The following is a 21169-nucleotide window of genomic DNA, read 5'->3' on the forward strand; positions in this document are numbered from 1 at the left end:
AAACATCTGACTTCAGAAATATATATTTATAGTTTATGAAATGCATGAATATTTTAAATCCACGTGAAGTCATGAATGTATCGTATGAAGTTTGACAGAATCATGAATGTACTATTTTCACCACCAGATGACTTTTTCTTTGTTGCTTACCATTAAGAAGACAATTATGCATATATTAGCAAATTAAACGTATTTTTTGTACACAATAAATGACTTTGGTCAGATTTTAAGGGATTTAAAGGGAATGAGTCATTTCCGCTTGCATTGTTCCTTGATTTTCTCTGTAACTTCCTTATCACATGATCATCACAATCGATCACACAATATTCTTTATGGATTCTGAGGCTAAACAAACTATATGAGAGTCCTTGGTTAGATTCTTGGAAAATTTCTACGGATTATAACATGTATCGGTTGAAATCAATTGTATTTATTGTACAAATTGATTACGCGTGGGCGACATTATTTGGATGACGCTAGTTTAAGTCTCTACAAATTACAAAAAACATTCACAACAAAAATTGCGTATTTGCGTTTTATGTTCATTTATACAATATTTCTTTTCATTTTCTAAAAAAAACAACATTGATAACATGTCCGCCCAATAACTTAAGATTCTTTTGACCCACAGTCTTCATATTTGGCATGCAGGTTAGTAATGACTAGTAGATGATCCCTATTGATTTTAAAGTATGGGTCAAAGGTCAAGGTCACAGGGGCTTTGACTAAAAAACGCTTGTCCGCCCAATAACTTAAGATTCCTTTGACCCATAGTCTTTATATTTGGCATGGAGGTTAGTCATGATTAGTAGATGACCCCTATAGATTTTGAGGTCACTGGGTCAAAGGTCACAGGGACTTGGACTTCAAACAATTATCCGCCCAATAACCAAAGAAACCTTTAACCCATAGTCTTCATATTTGGTATTGATGTTGTTTATGACTAGAAGATGGCCCCTATTGATTTTCAGTTGACTGTGTCAAAGGTCAAGGTCACAGGGATTTTTACTATGATAGGTTTGTCTGCTCAAATGCTTAAGAATGCCTCTCCGCAGTGTACGGATTTTGACATTTTCACATTTGTAGCATGTAGAATACATATCTTAGCAATGCACTGGCTTCAAGTAACCTCAAATTTTGGAAGGGAGGTTGTCCTTGAGCTCTAAATGGCCCTGTTGATTCTGACAAAGTGGTATACGGGGTGAATATTTGGTATTCACGCCATGACAGTGGCAGTTCTAGTTATCACTGATGACCTTTTATAGTAAAAATTAATAAATCATTGTTTTTTTCAGTCAGATTATGGTAACCGCCCGGGCGATTGGGTTGACCTGGCTGTGACATGTGTAGAGAAGGAATTGGAGCTTCTCAAAAAATACAAGATGGCACGAATCCAGGTAGTAATCACCCTAGTTTAAACAAAATCATTTGAACTGCGTCATGACAAAACCAACGTAATGTGTTTGCGACCAGCATGGAGCCAGACCAGCCTGCGCCTCCGCGCAGTCTGATCAGGATCCATGCTGTTCGCTTACCAACTCTATTACAAGTAGAGAAACTGATAGCGAACAGCATGGATCCTTATCAGACTGAAAGATTAAATGAAAGATCTGTAGAAAAGTGAAAAAAACATGAATATATATGGTTAGCAATCAATCAGTGCTTGAAAGAAGTGTTTACATAAAAAGGGAAAGAAAATATAATTAAGAAAAACTCAGGAAAATCGTTAAGGTTCTAAGATTCAAATGTAAACATGTTTTGGGATAATAGCATACTGAAGGTCTTGGACTTTTGGGTTGCCAAAAAGTGGCATTGCCAGTGTAATGTAAAAGCTGCATGCCTCCAGATGAGCCGAAATATTTGAAGAAAATCAAACTTGAGAAAAATATTTTAAAAAAATAAAAAAGATTCAGGATTCAAGGACGTGAACTATATTTGACTGATTGTGCAGTATTTATCACCATATATTTCTACTGCGTGATCCCGTTTTGGTAATTTAGTGGACTGCATGTGAAAATTATTTTCTTTGTTTACTTCACAATATTTTTCTTTTTAATATATTTTCCAAATTTTCATGAAAATAAGCAAGCATCTGGGTGTGTGGTACTTTAGAGTTATATTTGGCTTCGTTATAATCCGTCTATTTGCATTAAGGTGTCGGCTATCAAAAATAATGAAAGTTAAGTTTCTATTTGGCCGCATTCACGTTACAGTGTTTGAGAAACCTCTAATTAGCCACTGTTTGGATTCCGGATAAGAAAGGGCTCTACTGCGTCGAATATCCATCTATTATCGCTAATTGCGTACATGTCAAACAGAATTTCATTGTGTGTTATTTTAGAGAACAAACATAAAAGAGCGGTTTTACATGGTCATTCTTAACAAACGAAATTACATGAATGTGTTTGATTTTTTTATCAATCCTCATTATCTCGAACCGCTGTTGCAAACATAGCCTTATAGATGCATTATTCCAGTGAAGATACTGTGCCCAAAGCAAATAAATAAGTCGCCTTATCTCCATGAGCTTTGATTGCAGCGACAGGGCACACATTTTACGCCTTTGGAATCAATGAGTCTTATTCGATATATCAACTGCATGTCGTTTGATCGACCACCTGTTGCATTATTTAAGATTGAATAAAGCATAGATATGTCAATGTTTTTTGTAAAAACAACATAATGCATCATCGACGCTTAACTTATCGAGTCGCCTGACACGAATAATTCCGACAGTTTTTCGCGTACTTGAATCCTAATTTTGATTTTTAATGTTTTTCTTAAAAAAGGAACCAACATACCGAAAACGACAACAAATATGTCATTGACGTTCACTATAAAGCAATTGCCGTTCTGCGTTGGTAACATTGTATACAGATATGTTATTTTTTTTTACTTCAAATGGATAGATTAGTATACAGAATAAATACAATGATAAATAAACATTTATGTCTGACGCAAAATATTTCATTTTATATAGTGGCAAATTAGAAATTCGCTGCAGATTTAGTATATATTCAAATGAAATAAAATTTTCTGGACAAACCCTCATACAAACTACCATTTTAATTTTACTTCAGACCGAGAAGAAGCAAGAAGCTATACTTAAAGTTGAACAGGATATTCAGACGGCTGATCGAATACGAACGGTATGCAAAAATACTTAATTTTTTAGATGCTTTTTAAGATCGATCGGAAATCTTTTAAGTTTTCTAAAGACTAAATAAGAACTTGTGCTTATATAAATGTAAACGTGAACATTATGTCAGGCCCGGACACAAGTGGACTAACTACTTCTTGGGGTTAGACAAGGCTCTCTTTATTATACACCTCCACACCACCTTTTCAACATGTTGCCAAATTTCGTAACTTCTAGTACAATAAGGGTTTGATAAGGGTTTTTGTACTTTGAATATGAAATGAAAATGAGGCGAAATGAAATACAATAGTGATTTGATACGGATTATTTTGAACTCAGAAAATGAGACCTAGGCTTAATTAGTAGACCTAAATTTATCGAATTACTTTAGTACTTTCTGTGATATTCCTGTTTTGAGATAGATTCTGTTGCTATAACACTACCCGTGTAAATATCGTTTTAAAATATTATTGTTTTACGTGAAAATGTATATTTTAGCACACTTAGCATATTTTATGAATATTGTTTTTCCAGAAAATAAATGATTATTTAAAAATGGTGAAAAGTAAAGTTTCTGATATACAAGAGTTGTACGAGCAAAAGGATGAGAAAGCGGAACTCTTTACAGGTATTGTACCAGTACATATATAACATTGTGTGTTATTCACATAATGATGGATATCTTAAAGTAACTGAGGCCTGAGGCCATTTGACATAATTAGACAGGAAACATATTTTCGGGAATAATGTTCGATTTGATATTGGTATTGACCAATAACTTGTGTGCAAAATTTAAGATCATTTACTTACTCCATTTCTCCAAAATAATAATTCCAATTGTTAAAAATGACCCACAATTAAAAAGCGTTGCAATGATTTTCATTCAAATTATTTTGGATATTTTTTTTCTATATCGAGTACTTCAGCTGATCTGTTTTAGAAATAACAATTTAATGTTTTTACGTTTTTGGACATCAGTTGAGTTCCTTTAAGATTGCAATAAAATATGATAGTTATTTATATGAGAGAAAATATTGTTCTTATGTCAAGTTGGTGCTGGCAACCTTCAAGACGAATGGAACGAAATAAAGATTGAGGAAGGGCACCATAACGATATTTTGAATTGGCGAAGTAATGTCATGATAAAGTGTAGTTCTGGTGACATTAGATATATTAAGATACTTATATATGTGTACATATATGTATATATGCATATTTTACATGTATATATTAATAAAAGTATTTCATTTTATTCATACTGTGATTTGAATTTGCAGTGGGTTTGGTTGTGCCCGTTAAGACTTTATTACTACGCATTAAATATGGATTTAACTCACTACAGTGTTGGAACGGTACCTGTAGCCGCTTGACAGGAATCATGATTACAAGCACGAAGATGTCGCCTTTTCGGGATTGCTTACATTTTTTGTGTCTCTATCATTAAATATAATCACACTCTATGTGAAAAAAGTGTAAACGCATCAGCACAAAATTACGATTTAGAAAGGGAGTCTGTTAACATTTTGAACATTGAAGACCTTCCTATGGCATACCCAATTTCATTATTTTCAATATTATGGAGATGTTTGACTGTGTAGACATTTATCACACACCCGTGCCGATTTTACAAGTCCGTAAATATGGAATTGCACGGCCGTGCATATATTTTGACATGACGTCATTAGCGTTATTCAAACATAGCGAAAAGACGCACTAAATGTTAGCGTTATACCTTAGGCGCGTAAATGAAAAATGACTCTTTTTTCACTTTAAACGGTCTTTATTTTAGTATGTGATAAATAGAATATTAAAATCGTGTAAGTTCATTACTGAATTTATTTAACTCGTTGAATTACATAATAATATGCTCGCCAGAGGATCACATTAAATAATTTTATTCAACTCGTGCAATAAATTCAGTATTGAACTTACATTCATTCAATATCCTCTATGCATTGGCATAGCTTTGATTTTCTTATTAACGAACAAAAAATATGATGTCTATAGTGCCCAAAACAATGTTTTGTTGTCATGTGTCAAAAGTCTTAAATTGTTGATGTCCTGTTACAATTTCTAAAATACGTTACCCATTGACCAATTACCTGCATCTGTGGAGTTTTGCCAATTAATGTAGTGATTTAGTATTTTGTATGGATGTCAAAATACTACTATGTGTACATTTTAATACTTTATGACAAATAATTTTACATATAGCGCATTTTTTGTGTCGCCTTGAAAAGGTGACATATAGGGGTTACTTTTGTCGGCGGCGTCTGTGTCGGCGTCGTTGTCGGCGTCGGCGTCCCCTAAAGCTTGTCCGGAGCATAACTCAGTCACTTTAAGTCTGATTGACTTTAAACTTGGTATGCATGCTTCTTTCAATAACTCAAAGTGCAGTGCACAAGGACCGGTACTCTGCAGTTCTTATTTTTTGAGTTATTGCCCTTTGTTAATTTCCATACTTTAATTTTGTCCGGGCCATTTCTCTTCAACTAAAAAAGCTATGGACTTGAAACTTCATAGGATGATAGATCTCATTTAGAAGAAGTGCAGTGTACAAGAACCGGTACTCTGCACTTCCTAATTTTTGAGTTATTGCCCTTTGTTAATTTTAATACTTTATTTTTGTCCGGGCCATTTCTCCTAATGTATAAAAGCCATGGACTTGAAACTTCATAGGATGATAGGTCTCATTAAGAAGAAGTGCAGTGCACAATAACAGGTACTCTGCATTTCTTATTTTTTGAGTTATTGCCCTTTGTTTATTTTCATACTTTAATTTTGTCCGGGCCATTTCTCCTTAAGTATAAAAGCTATGGACTTGAAACTTCATAGGATGATAGATCTAAATAAGAAGAAGTGCAGTGCACAAGAATCGGTACTCTGCATTTCTTAATTTCTGAGTTATGGCCCTTTGTTTATTTTCATACTTAATTTTTGTCCTGGCCATTTCTCCGAAAGTATAAAAGTTATGGACTTGAAACTTCATAGTATGATAGATCTCATTAAGAAAAAGTGCAGTGCATAAGAACTGATAGGATACTCTGCATTTCTTATTTTTTGAGTTATTGCCCTTTGTTAATTTTCTTACTTTATTTTTGTCCTGGTCATTTCTCCTCAAGTATGAAAGCTATGGACTTGAAACATCATAGAATGATAGATCTTATTGATAAGAAGTGCAGTGCACAGAAACTGCTGCTCTGCACTTATTATTTTTTTAGTTATTGCCCTTTGTTATTTTTCCTATTTCATTTTTGTCCTGGCCATTTCTCCTAAACTACATTGTTCACAAGGCGACACATCCGACTCGCGGAGTTCTAGTTTTATCAGGTGAAACTATTATTTTCATGTTTGCCCTTTCTAAAAAGGAAAAATAGTTTATATATTTCTGAGGCATAATGTGCCTCTTGAAATATCAAGGAAAAATAAGCTTAAATATTCGGTAATAAGAATGAATCGATTATTTTCTTTACCCATTTAATTTAATTGTCTATGGATATTAATTTGTATTAATTCGAATGATTTATGTAATTTCTAAATTTTCTTCAATTTATATACTTTTTTCGTGTAATTTAGTGATATATGTTTTAGGCAAGAATTTGTACACTTTTCAGTATTTTTTTTAGATCAAGATCTTAGGTAAGGTGTATCGACGTTTGTTTCTATTTTTACATTTGATTATTATTTATGTTGTTAGTATCGATTTAATATTTGATGCGATGTTTCTTTCATACTTCTTTCATACTATTTTCATGCTTCATACTTCTTTCATACTCCTGACAACGTTATAGCGCGACAAGCAATACCATCCCGTCAAATTGGAAATATACCTAGGTCTCAATACTTTAAATCACAGCTCGACCAAATCACCGTCAAAATCGACGCTGCCAAGGCAGAATTACGACCAATGCAGAAGGTAACGTATTACATTTACAAAAATACCCATTATTTTGAATGCTTCTTGACAGGTTAAAATACAATTGTCCATTGTTGTACTGTTAAAATGCTTGAAAAAAATGCTTTGAATTAGCTTGTTGTTGTCAGTTTATTTAATTCTGTCAGAAATGAAGGAAGTTTTTATGGAAATATGAGGGATATTTTCCTCTCTGTTTTAACTTAAATTTTTCTTTTCTCATGGTAAACACGATACACTCGCAAAACTATTTCTAACTTTGGTGATCAGAATGCCAAGAGTAACACACAAAACTACAATCTGAAATTGACCCATCTTCTTTATTTTACACTTAGCCGTCTGTTCGGTGAGATAAAACATGTTCTTCTTTTGCTACAGTTATATATTATTTGAATTTATTCCCATCTATTGTTTTTTGAAATTTTTACATATTTATTTCAGGAAATTTTAGGAAATTTTACAGATCTTTGCAGTGTGTTGGATGAACTTGTTAAAAATTTAAAAACAAAGGTAAAAGAGTGGCAACGAGAGTTTCTGTTTAACTATGCTGAATTAGAGGCGACGCCAGACTTAGTTAAAATAGCACCATGGTAGGTCCATGTCTATTTTGCTGCTTCTCCATTAATGTTATCTCATCGTGTACCTCATATTTTCCTCTTTGTTAGTTTTTTTTAGTATGACAGATGTAAATGTTCCAGTGCAATGTTAATGTGTTTAATGATTTGCTTGCATCACACTCATTTGCTCTGGTTGAATGCTTGCGGTTTTTTCTTGTTTCTTTCTCCTTTTAGCTCACCTGTCACAAAGTAACAGGGTGAGCTTTTGTGATCGCTTTTCGTCCGGCGTCCTACCGTCGTCCGTAAACTTTTACTTTAAATGACATCTCCTCATAAACCACTAAGCCAATTTCATCCAAACTTCACAGGAAGTTCCTTTGGTGGTCACCTTTGAAAAATGTTCAAAGAATTTAATTCCATGCAGAACTCTGGTTGCCATGGCAACCAAAAGAAAAAACTTTAAATATCTTCTTCTAGAAAACCCAAAGAGCTAGAGCTTAGATATTTGGCATGAAACATCTTCTAGTGAGTGTCTACCAAGTTTGTTCAAATAAAAGCCCTGGGGTCAAAATTGGCCCCGCCCCAGGGGGTCATTGATTTTCCCTATATGCATATAGTAAAAACTTAAAAAAATCTTCTTTTAAAGAACCCAAAGAGCTAGAGCTAAGATATTTAGCATGAAACATGTTCTAATGGGTGTCTACCAAGTTTGTTCAAATAAAAGCCCTGGGGTCAGAGTTGGCACCGCCCCAGGGGTCATTGATTTTCCCTATATGCATGTTCTAATGAATTTCTTCCTAGTTTGTTCAAATGAGAGCCCTGGGGTCAAAATTGGCCCCGCCCTGGGGATCATTGATTTTCCTTATATGTGTAAAGCAAAAACTTAAAAAATCTTTTTTGAAAAAAACCAAATAGCTAGAGTTTAGATACTAAGCATGAAACATCTTCTAGTGAGTGTCTACCAAGTTTGTTCAAATAAAAGCCCTGGGGTCAAAATTGGCCCCGCCCCAGGGGTCATTCATTTTCCTTATATGTGTATAACAAAAACTTAAAAAATCTTCTTTGAAAAAACTCAAATAGCTAGAGTTTAGATATTAAGCACGAAGCATCTTCTAGTGAGTGTCTACAAAGTTTGTTCAAATAAAAGCCCTGGGGTCAAAATTGGCCGGCCCCGGGGGACATTGACTTTACTATATGTGTATAGCAAAAACTTAAAAATATTCTTTGAAAAAACCCGATTGGCTAGAGTTTAGATATTAAGCATGAGACAATTTAAAGTAAGTGTCTACAAAGATTGTTCAAATAAAAGCCCTGGGGTCAAAACTGGTCCTGCCCCAGGTGTGTCATTGTTTTTAACTATATGTGTAAAGAAAAAACTTGAAAAAATCTTCTTTTAAAAAACCCAAGGAGCTAGACCTTAGATGTTTAGCATGAAACATCTTCTAATGGGTGTCTACCAAGTTTGTTCAAATAAAAGCCCTGAGGTTTAAACTTGCCCCGTTCCGGGGGCCTATACACAGGTGAGCGACTTCAGGGCCATCATGGCCCTCTTGTTTCGTTTGTGTTGTTAATACAGAATTGACTCAACTGCAATTTAAAGTTGCTTGCCTCCAGATGAGCCAAAATATTTAAAGAAAATCAAACTTGGGTAATAGGAACTAAGATTGTAAAAAAAGTAATTTTTCTACTGAGTTACTAATGTTATTGTTGCAGCACTCTCCTTTGCACCGGTTGGATGCTAGCGGTTTTTCCTTTTTTTTGTTGGCGGTTACAACTGCAATATTGAGCCGGATCCCTTCTCCAGATTAGCCAAAATATTTCAAGAATCAAATAAAAATGTACTAAGATGTTGATATTATGAAAGTTAAAAAGATTCAGGTTATTATTTACATATTATATGTGATTAATGACTGATTTGTGGGATATTTATCACCATGAATATTTCTACTGTGTGACTTATGCAGCAAGGGCTAATTTTGCATATTTTGACCTCTTTTTTTCTTTTTTGGTGATTAACTTGGACTGTAAGTGTCGTTTGCAATGTGTAAATGAAATTCTTTGTTCACTTCACAATATTTTACTTTTACATGTATTTTATGAAAATAAGCATGAATCTGAAGACTTCAACAGGTAATGTAACAAAATCATATCTGACTTCACACATACAGACAGGACAGGAAAACGTGTTACATTGTATTTTACTTGTGAAATTTCGCGATAGTATTAATTTGATATAAGAAGGTGATGACCGAGAAATATATCTGATTATAAAAAAAATGTTTTTGTTGGTAGTGCAAATCAAAATATATTTCAGTAACATCATGTGCTTTTTTAGTTGAATAGTAAGTTTAACTGATTTAAAAACAACTGCTTTGTTGAATAGTGTAGATTTTTGGTTCCTTTAACAAAACTATATAACTCTAAATGCGTTTACAGTTATTATACTTTTGTATTTTTACGATGCTTTTTGTGTGCTGAAATTTCAATTTCCATAACACACTTTCATTTTCAAATGCAGTTTTGCTTCAGTAAAAAAAAAAATGTTATCACTGTGAAATATCAATATATGATTTACAATTTTAAGTTGTTGATTTGCAGCATTTCGTTAATTATAAGTACTGTTTTGTTTCAGGTGCTCGCAGACCGGAAAGATAATTCATGACATTTTGCATGGAAGCCTTGTTAGCTGGCAAAACACGTGTAACAGTGCCCCAAATGACACATTTGAAAATCTTAATGGAAGCTTTCAAACATATACATCGTTTTTCCAAAATATGTTGACAGATTTTATAAAAAGGTTCGTTTATTGTGATGGGGAGGGGTGGTTGCGGGGTTGGATAAACCTTTTCATGTCTATCGTTGACTGACAACCTCAGTCATATTCCAAATAGTTGTCTTTTGTGTGATACACTGTCAGTTAGTTATTCTAAGCTATGGCAATTTGTAAATATGAAATTTTGTTTCAAACAGAATCAGTGATTGTTTCGGTTTCAAGTTTGTTTTATTTGCGTAAGTATAGTTATATTTAATGATATGAACTTATTACAAGATCTTCAGTTAATTGCTGAATTACAATAGTTGGTTTTAATTAAGAGGTTTATCTTGAACATATCTCATTTTGTTTTACTAACGGATCCATTGTAACAACAAATAGCATGTATTTGTGATACTATACTTGATGAATTTTTTATTTATAAATTTGTTGTTTTTGCAAAATCTACACGACGCCGTAATATTTGCAACAAAATCATAAATCATCATATAGGCTTTATTGTTTCTTTATTTTAGGAAAAAAATAATAGTTTTTAATATTTCCCTTCAGAAAGTTATTTAAATTGTTAACAATTGTGTTTTCGTTTAACAAAACAAAGCAAAAAAATAATGTACATGTACCTTTTACTGAATGTTCCCTTTTATTTAATATTGACTTTCCAAATTGAGCACCATCAAATCAAATTTCCAATAATGAATATATAAATACACAATTGCTTAAATTACGGACAGTAGTCTTATCTTATTTAAAGGCTGCAATTTTCAATTGACTATATCTATTTTCTGTTTGTTTTCTACATGTATATCCTGTATATTTTCTTCAACATTAAATAGACGAGGTTATTTAGATGGTTGACTAAGGAAGCCAATACAATTTGCTCTGGTCAGTTATGAACTGTAAAATTACTTTGTCAACCTATTTGAAACATAGAGTTAAAGACGAGCATCATCAAAAATAATTTTAAAACGCAATTGTTTAAATTTATATTTCTACTTTCCGTGTTGCAGTAAACTTAAAATGAAAAAGGTCTGAAATTATTATAGAAGTTATCATGGTAATAATTGTTATTGAAAATATCAATCTATGATATGGAAACATGTTTAATTATTTTCTTTTCAGCACTTTCGTTGTTACGGAGCAAGGAAATTTCTTCATCAAAACTGGAAACAAACGTTTTCCGAAGTTTTCTGTCAGGTAAAATTCGACAGTTGATCCATTATTTATTTATTTATTTATTTATTTATGTTTTGTCTAAAGTCAGAGTAAGGATCACAAGCTCGGTAAGACTCGCTATGGAAGAGAGAAAACAAAACACTTATCGGTTGAAAGGAAATTTAGGCTCTATTTATTCAAAATGCCAATAAAAAAACTACTTATACTTATTACACAAACTGATATAATGACATGGTTAATATAAAATTTCCCGAATAAGTCTGGGTGGGTGGTCAAAAGCAACGCCGCCCAGAAAATTCTATAAACGATTTTATGGAACGAAGTTATTATTTGATGACCTCACTACTTGGGTAGTGATATTTTATCGATTTTCATAAAGATTTTTATTACAGAATTTAAAATTTTACAGGGTACCATTTGGTTAACAATAATAGACAAACGCTCATGGACGTTTACAGTGCTCCTGTATTTGTATGCTGATTTCCTTTTCTCTTTTTTGCCTTCAGTTTGTTTACACACTGTTATCTATTTTAAGAATATTAGCGGCTGACATGTTCAGTAAACACTCAGAAGAAACAACTGCACGCTTTATATCTGAAGATGACCTTAGTGACTGTTGGGATGGCAATAACCTTGACCTTAGAAAAGTTGAAAAAAACGAGAGGAAACTGAAAGCTAATAAAGTTAAGTTTTCGGCGGAGAATGGAAAAGATAAAATGGAATGTTGTTTTCCCAATTTGCAATTTGCTCAGGGATTTAAAAGGACAAATAAAGAGGCAAACAGACAAGTCCACGAGGAGAAGTACCGTGTAGTATTTGTGACTAACATAGAATCTGTAACCTGTTGGGTAAGAATTTTGTATTTTAAAATAAACATGTTTATATTGTATATTACTTATAAAAACACATTTTCACTATTATTTGGTGTATGGTGCTATTTTATTATTTTTCCTGTAAAATAAAGATAAAATTGTTTGCATAAATGATAAACCATCATTTGGCACGGCTTTGCATGCTGACATGGTTGTGTACTCGGTAAAATGATGATAAACGCCAATCATTTTTCACTCTTGCAGTATAAATAACAATGACTTTTGTTTTCAGACATTATCGCTTCCATTGGTTGTAACGACTGCATCTAACCAAGAAGCACATAGCCTGGCCTCAATTATGTGGCAGTGTTATTCTTCAACAGACGTTGTGAGTTAAACTAATAACTATATATTTTATGGTAAACGATTTATTACACTGTTGAACGTGTTCCTGGTTTAAAAAATCCTGGTGTTAAAAAAACAAGATAATTTGTATCAAAACATTATATGTGTACCTGGTGGGATTTCTTTTAACATGTATATCTTTAGTTTGCGTAGTTAAGTTAAAGAAAATTACAATAACACTTTATAAATGTCAACACAGTTACAATAACAGACTTTATTCTTACTCCGATGTTGAATTGTATCCTACCTAACCTTATAAAGAGATCATAATGTTATACTATAAAATAATTGAACCGCGCCATGGCGAACCCAACATAATGCGTTTGCGATCAGCATCCGTGCAGTCTGATCAGGATCCATGATGTTCGCTATCAAATTTCTTCTCTACTTGTAATAGGGTTTGTAAGCGAACAGCATTGATCCTGATCAGACTGCGCTGGTCTGGGTCCATGCTGGTCGCAAACGCATTATGTTGGTTTTATCATGGCGCGACTCAAATATTCATTACAATTTCACTTTCAATGCAGTTCTCTCCGGTAAATGATATGCCAGAGGAGCTACCTTGGTCTACGGTCGCGGAGATGTTGCAGAAGAAGATGGCAAGACTGTCTACAAAACACAGGCTATGTCAAGAAAATATTACTCACCTGAAAAATAGACTTTTTGGTAGTTTTTTTACTTTTTGGTAGTTTTTGTGCTATGTTTTCCGTATGTTTTGAAACTTGCACTTTGCGAGATGGTATTTATGAAAATCTAAACTTCAGAGATGCATGGATATGACCACATTTATTTTTTGTATATGATACGTAATTGTAATTATTAATATAGTTGTTTAATTAGCGATTTGTTTGGTATGTAAATGTTATAAAAGTAATTGTTTTACATTTTACCAATCGATTTATTTTTCTTAATTTTTAGATATATTTTCTTACCGATATAACTAACATTAAGTTTAAATGTATCTCATACAGGCAAAGACAGTGAGAGCATACCAGATGAAAAGCCTGTAGATCTCACAAAATTTTGTTGGGTAAGCCTTGTTCTGATCATATGCATGTTAAAACATTACGTTAACTATTTATTTCATATATTTTGTTCAATATTTATTTTATGACTACATGTTGTTTACTATTTATTTCATGCATGTTGTTTACTACCTATTTCATACATATTGTTTACTACTTATTTCATACATATTGTTTACTACTTATTTCACACATATTATCATACATATTGTTTACTACTTATTTCATACATATTGTTTACTACTTATTTCACACATATTATCATACATATTGTTTACTACTTATTTCACACATATTGTTTACTACTTATTTCACACATATTATCATACATGTTGTTTACTATCTATTTCATACATATTGTTTACTACTTATTTCATACATATTGTTTACTACTTATTTCACACATATTATCATACATATTGTTTACTACTTATTTCACACATATTGTTTACTACTTATTTCACACACATATTATCATACATGTTGTTTACTATCTATTTCATACATATTGTTTACTACTTATTTCATACATATTGTTTACTACTTATTTCACACATATTATCATACATATTGTTTACTATTTATTTCATACATATTATTTACTATTTATTTCATACATATTGTTTACTATTTATTTCATACTTATTGTTTACTATTTATTTCATACATATTGTTTACTACTTATTTCATACATATTGTTTACTATTTATTTCATACATATTGTTTACTATTTATTTCATACATGTTGTTCAGTATCTTTTTCATGCATTTTGTTTACTATTTATTTGATGCATGTTATTTAATATTTATTTCATACATATTGTTTACTATTTTTTTCATATATAATTGTTTACTATCTATTTCATACATTTTGTTCTATATTTATTTCATAAATATTATTTACTAGATCTTTTTGTTTCATGTATATTGTTTACTATTTATTTCATACAAATTGTTAATGATTAGGTCATACTTTATTCTGCGATGGTGTAGGTGTCTTTTTAAACTTCCATTTATGTCATTACTCTTTATAGCTTATTCAATGTAAGTTTTAAAAATGAATTTTATACTTTGGGCGTCTGTGGCCGAGTGATTTAGATCGTTGACTTCAAACCATTTGTCACTCGCCGATGTAGGTTTGATTATCGTCAGGGACTTTCGTTACTCTTGTGTGGAACCTATGCAAGCCAATTAACGGAACGTGGATGGTTCTACTCAGGTGTCCGTTCGTGTCTGAAATGATAGATGAGAACCTAAAGTCTTCATCCACTAACAGAGCTGGAAAGGAAAAGTGCCATGATGCGACGTAAACCCAACCAAAATAAAATAAAAAATATCACACTTTATTTTTTTTTCATACTAAAATATTTAATAATGTGTTTACTTATAAATGTAGCATAGAATTTTTGAGACTTGTACTTATTATATAAATTCCTAAAAAAGGTAAATAGTGCGCCATTTCATGTTCTGCTGCAAGAAAACTTTTACATGTATATTAATTTCATCTTTATTCAATACATGTAATGTTGTAGATATTACGATTGAAAGGTATTATATGATGAACAGGTTTTACGTACACCCAAGGCTAACTGTTGATTATTTTCTGCTGTAAGCATAACCTTTGGCCCCTCTAAGTTTGACAGAAAATATAGTCATCACTGTGCATTACACTATTGTCAACGTTTTTCTTACCTTTGCATTTCAGTTATCCATGGAGGATACAGAATTTTCATTTTGGAAATGGTTCCTTGGCGTTTATAATCTCATAGAGCAGTATCTTCCACAGTTTTGGCATGACGGGTATGCCATTTTATTTACTATCTCAATTCAATACTTGAGTGAAATATGCCATGAATATCCATCTTTTCAACATCTTTCTGCACTTTCACTAATGTTGCAATAAAAAACGATGTTTATTTTAAATCTGTACGTGTATAAATCACAAAACGAAATATATATACCTCGTCCATATTTGAAAATAATTGTTTTGAGTCAGTATATTTCCAGGGATAGTACTTAATAAGTACCTCAATAAAGTATATATACGTGCACATTATGGTCATTGAATGGGGTTTTATAATCTAAATTAATAAATGGTATTTCATGAATTTCGCGGTTAAAGAAATAAAAAAAAGTGCGTTTCGATATTACACAGCTTGATCATGGGTTTTGTGAACAAGGACAGAGCTGAACAATTGTTAGAAGAAGGAAAGTTTGCGGCAGGAACATTTATACTTCGTTTTTCCGACAAACATTTCACAAACAGTGATGGAAGGAAAAGTGTTTATGGTCGCCTTACATCATGTGTTGCCGTGTTGAAAGAAAGCAAAGGTAATGCAAACCATGTTCTTTCTAAGTTTTCTATTCAATATTCGTCCGCCCGCCCTCTCAATAGAAAAGGATCGGATTGGCAATTTAGCGGTCATTTGACCCTTGGGTGAACTGATATTTCTCCGCTACAACTGATTTTTGACAGTAAGCCTTACGGTCATTTGGTTTTCACCGCACATTCAGAAATCATGCTGGTTGATAATTACTGGTTTGGTAACCAAAACAATTACCACAGAAATATGACTAAAACAACCTGTTATAACAAGCCTATAAACAAACAGACGTTTTCAACGTTGCAGTCTTGATAATTTAAATATTTTTTCTATATTTCAAAAGTTGTGCTGAAGGCACAGTCGCAAAATAAATTAGATCATTGATAACGTAAGTTAGGATCAAAATATCCCGAATGAAAATTTGTATTTAATATAGATATTTATTTTCTTTAATATGTACTCGTATATTAAGGAAAATATTTATTTAGGAATTATTAAGGAAAATAAATTGTTTATCTCGGTTTTCAAATCATTTCTGTTTTCAAAGAAAAATGTAAATTATAATTAAAAATATTGTGGCGATAAATTTCAACATAATACGCTCTAATTACGAATATATAAGAATAGCTAACTTATGTATGGAGTTAACATTAGTTTATTATTGTTCAGGTTTGAAACGAAACAGTTCGAGTCATCAACACGATAATAAAAAGCTTGTTTTTGAACATGTTGATGTCGCTGACTTTAAGAAACTTGAAGGTGAAATGAAGAAACAAGATTCAGAGGATGGTGCGAAGAACAATCTTGCTAATATTCTGAAGGAAACGTGGATCAAATGTCGAGAGAAACAAAATCAAATCCAGATGTACCGTTTTTTGTACCCGAGCAGGAAATCAAGGGAAGAACTTTTCGATAAATACTGCGAAGAAGGTGCGTTTAATACTATCAACTGATCCTACTACATTTGAAACCCGTATTTATTGGGTTTTTTTTACTTTTCGGTGAATATTGCTAGGCACGTGCGTGTACTACTACCAGCTGTTTGTAACACATTTTAAACCCGAATTTATTCTTTTTGTTGTTTAATTTTTTGGGTTTGATTTTATAGTGATTTATGAATATTTTTTGTATGTTTCATTCAACATTAATCGTATTTATTTAATGAAAATATATTAATGTAATTAAACCTCAGATTGTTTCTAATTTTGTTATCGTCTGATTCACTAGTCTTTTGTTATTTATTCTGGTACAATTATGTTACAGGTACAACTGTTTCCGGATACAAACACACGAGAGAAGCTTATATTGCTATACTTGAACAGGCCATGACGTAAGTTTTAGAACTCCTTAAAAGCCATTCTATTTCCTCGCTTAATGTCTGTCTTAATATATTGATTCTCAGAAGTCTTTTAAAGAAAAATATCTGATGTGTTTTATCGTTTCTTGTTTATCATAACACTAGATTAATATTATATTTGAATGTTTTATTGATTTAAGAATAAGTTGGGATATTCCTTTTGTCTTTTTATCTTGAAATATAACATTCCAAAGCAGTACTAGTAAACTCCGTCCGAGGAACACTTTAATAAATACACGATTCCTCCTTTCTGATAAAATTGAAGGATAATAACATTTGTATATAAAAAACGTGTTAATGTATGAAGATTTGAACCTTTTTACTGCTGAAACCAAAAGACAGGCCAGTTTGCACATCTGTTTCGAAGATGGAATATGGTCACGTCAATTTAAGAAATTGTACAGGTTAAGGGTTAGAAATAGATATCATAAATTAATCTACATCACATCTACATCTACATTATACTGCTTCAAAATCGTTTACGATTACACTTAGCAGGTATACATTGCATACATTGAATTGAGAGATAGCTATGAGATACAAGGGAATTCATTCCCTAGCTCTTCTTGTATAGACCCCTCGAAATTTACCAGGATTTCTTGCAATTACATCTCTGAATTCGTAGCTATTGAAAATGATATATTTTTGTGTTGTACAGATGTGATTGGTTTTGGTATTTTCAGGAAGATCAGCCAAACCAGACTAGATGACCCGTCCACTCAGCCTCTTGCGGACAGGAACATGAAATTTGGTATATATAATAATTATTGCTAGAGTAATTGATGTAAACTATTTTATAAGATACGAGTATTCATTGCTTTTGAACAATAATGAATAAACTTGCGAAGAAATCTTGTCAGATAATGCAATTTTACAAAATATATTTAATATATTTAAGTATGAAATATTCTATTTTGTGTATGCCACTTGACTTTATAGAATAATGAATAAAACTCGGGTAAGGATAAAGATCTTTGGTAATTATGCAAATAAACAGTACGACAGACAAGGTAATTACTTAGAATCTGTTTATCTGGAATACCTTGATCACCTTTTTTAAATGTAAACAGTATTATATCAAAAAACGCGATTAATTGTCCACGTGTTTAACAGATGCAGCGAATCCGAAAAAGCCAAGACGTAGAGATTCTGAAACTAAAAGGAAACGGTCATCCAGACAAAACAGCAGCTGTCAGTCAAATATTTCTTCACCACATGTAAGCCCATTCCATGAACAGAGTCCACATAGTCAGTCCCATAGCCCAATGTCTTCTCACATGAGCCCAGTGTACCCGGCCCAATCACCGTATCCAGTCTCAAGTCCAGCGCAGTCGGTTCCAAGTCCGGCCTTTACAATGCAGAGGCAATTTTTACAAGAAAGTGAAATCAGCGGGTCATGTACAGACGACAAATCTCGACTACCAACCTTCCTAAAAGAAGAATGTCATATTTCGTCCTCTTCTTTGAATGACAATGATAATCATTGTGCTACATCGGGAAGAATATGTGTAGATAAGGAACAATTTCAACAGTTTGACGCCATGGAAATAACTGTTGAACATGAAAGTATAGACGTTTATCCAGTCGGTTTCGATTTGTTATCTCCAAATGTAGGAAGTGAGTTTACAACGGCAACGACAGAAAGAAATATATCAGCTGGGGCAGCAGATAATATGATATTCATAGAAGATTACGGTGGCGAAGATATTATTTGCTCCCAAGATATCGACAGCCAAAACAAGCAAATCAAACCCCATGTGACGGAGAACATAACCTCTCCAATTGTTTTAACTGTTAAAAATACGGATGGAAAACTTAGTTTAACTGGAGAAAACGGCATCGGGCAGGTAAATAGAATAGTACCAACACGTAATACATTCATAGACATAAGCCGGCTAACACCTGAGCAGATTAAACAGGTTAATGAATGGATAAACATTGGAGGCCATCTTCAAACAGATACCGGAATGAAATCGGAACAAACACCTGTATCATCCGGTATGTGTGACATACCTGTTTCCACATCGTCGGGTAGTTCCGGAGATTTGTATGATTATAGGTATACGCTGATTTCTTTATATGTATTTTGGAACAATTTATTCTAAAGTTAAAAACATAAGATAAATGCTAGGCCCCATAATCACTGATAGTTTCAGTGGTGTAAGAAGGTGTTCAAGGTAAAATATTTAGGTACACAAGTGACGTTTAATGTATGTTTATTTACTGCAGCATAAACATAGTAATTTGTCTGTTATGTTTCCAACTTATTTAGCAATTTGTTTTTTGTTGTTTTTTTTTATTTATTTTCTTCATAAATTTATTTTTTCTGATTTTCTTATGTGTTATATTAACCCTAATTTACAGAATAGATACAGAAGACTGTTAGAATATTTTGTTTAAATTGATATACATATAAAAACTTGACTTGTTCGAATTCACCAATATACTCCAAACACGAATCTTGTTTTACCTTCTTTAAAACTTCTATTTTAGAATTCTCACTTAAAATATTCATGATTGTGACGTTTTAATGTAGATTTAACATTCTAATTTACAGCGATGTTTTTTCGTGTCGCATCATTGTACACTTTTGAAAAGTCTGTAGAGTGTCAGATCTGATTGATCTCATTCTCACTATCACCCCTTTTAATTTGATACATTATAAAATGATGGCAGTTTAATATGTATATACAAGTTGCAAAGACACTAACCCTCGAGTTACCATTTTATATTTAACAACATTTGTGTAATTGTTATTGATATTGCAGTGCAATGCAGTTAGCTAATATGGGAAGTGGAGATATTGATCCCAATTTTGCAAAAAGCATTGTTGAACAAGACGCTGTACCAGATGAGGCATCAGATGTATAGTCAGTCGTTCGTGATAACTATGTATCGACTTCAACACCGTGTTCCTATATACGTTTGTGTAATGATTTATACATCATATTTCATGTTCAATATATGATCGTTCCTGATAACCGTTTATTGATTGGTGAATACATCCATGTTCAACGTGTTTGTTTGTGTTAACTATATATTGATTAACATAACCGCATTCATTTCTTACACATTATTTTCGTTTGTGATAACTGTAACTTGATTTGTACAGCACATACATTTTTTCACTTATGTTGGCTATTAAACAATAACTCGATGACAATCATATGCTGCTGTGCATACTTGGCTGGTTTTTGCGTCTTATGAATATAGGAAAAAAATACAATACCTTTTCAAATGAATTAAACGTGTCTTTAAACTGGATTTTATCATTAGTACAATATAAATACAGGAGGATCGGGAGTAACAATGATACTGTTGATGTAAATTGTCAAATCTACCGGAATGTGAAAATAGTGACAAGACAATGTGTGATTATATAAATAACACATGGGTTTGTGGGTAACAGTAAAAATATCATCCCGAGGAAAATACTGTTACCCGAGGCGTAGCCGAGGGTAACAGTATTTTTACGAGGGATGATATTTTTACTGTTACTCACAAACCCATGTGTTATTTATTTTATTACCCCGAACAAAAATACTGAGATGATCTGAAATTGTCAACTAAATCTTACTGTAACAAAAATAAACCAAGAGTAACAATAACTAAACTGTCCTTACCTTTTAAGTTTTAAGTGTACTTTACTGTAGGCCTACTTGAGAAGTTTTCTTTTTCTTTCATTCTTTTA

General features: G+C 32.4%; 1 protein-coding gene across 3 annotated transcripts in view; it reads left to right on the forward strand.

Moving 5' to 3' along the window:
- LOC132740571 (uncharacterized) overlaps positions 1–20737 on the forward strand; it is a 28124-nt gene extending 7387 nt beyond the window's left edge. For all 3 annotated transcript variants that reach the window (XM_060728495.1, XM_060728497.1, XM_060728496.1), the window contains exons 5-22: positions 1296–1397; positions 3081–3149; positions 3674–3767; positions 6931–7055; positions 7494–7642; positions 10242–10406; positions 11502–11576; positions 12091–12403; positions 12660–12755; positions 13300–13438; positions 13744–13802; positions 15503–15597; positions 15953–16128; positions 16791–17051; positions 17385–17451; positions 18162–18229; positions 18592–19537; positions 20247–20737. In XM_060728495.1, coding sequence (XP_060584478.1) covers positions 1296–1397; positions 3081–3149; positions 3674–3767; positions 6931–7055; positions 7494–7642; positions 10242–10406; positions 11502–11576; positions 12091–12403; positions 12660–12755; positions 13300–13438; positions 13744–13802; positions 15503–15597; positions 15953–16128; positions 16791–17051; positions 17385–17451; positions 18162–18229; positions 18592–19537; positions 20247–20349 — 3102 coding nt within the window. In that variant the 3' untranslated portion in view covers positions 20350–20737. The remainder of the gene's footprint in view (positions 1–1295; positions 1398–3080; positions 3150–3673; positions 3768–6930; positions 7056–7493; positions 7643–10241; positions 10407–11501; positions 11577–12090; positions 12404–12659; positions 12756–13299; positions 13439–13743; positions 13803–15502; positions 15598–15952; positions 16129–16790; positions 17052–17384; positions 17452–18161; positions 18230–18591; positions 19538–20246) is intronic.
- Positions 20738–21169: the final 432 nt, after the last annotated feature.

The sequence above is a fragment of the Ruditapes philippinarum genome, unplaced genomic scaffold (assembly GCF_026571515.1).
Source record: "Ruditapes philippinarum isolate M1 unplaced genomic scaffold, ASM2657151v2 ctg6315_1_1_1_1, whole genome shotgun sequence".
Classification (NCBI taxonomy): Eukaryota; Metazoa; Mollusca; class Bivalvia; order Venerida; family Veneridae; genus Ruditapes; species Ruditapes philippinarum.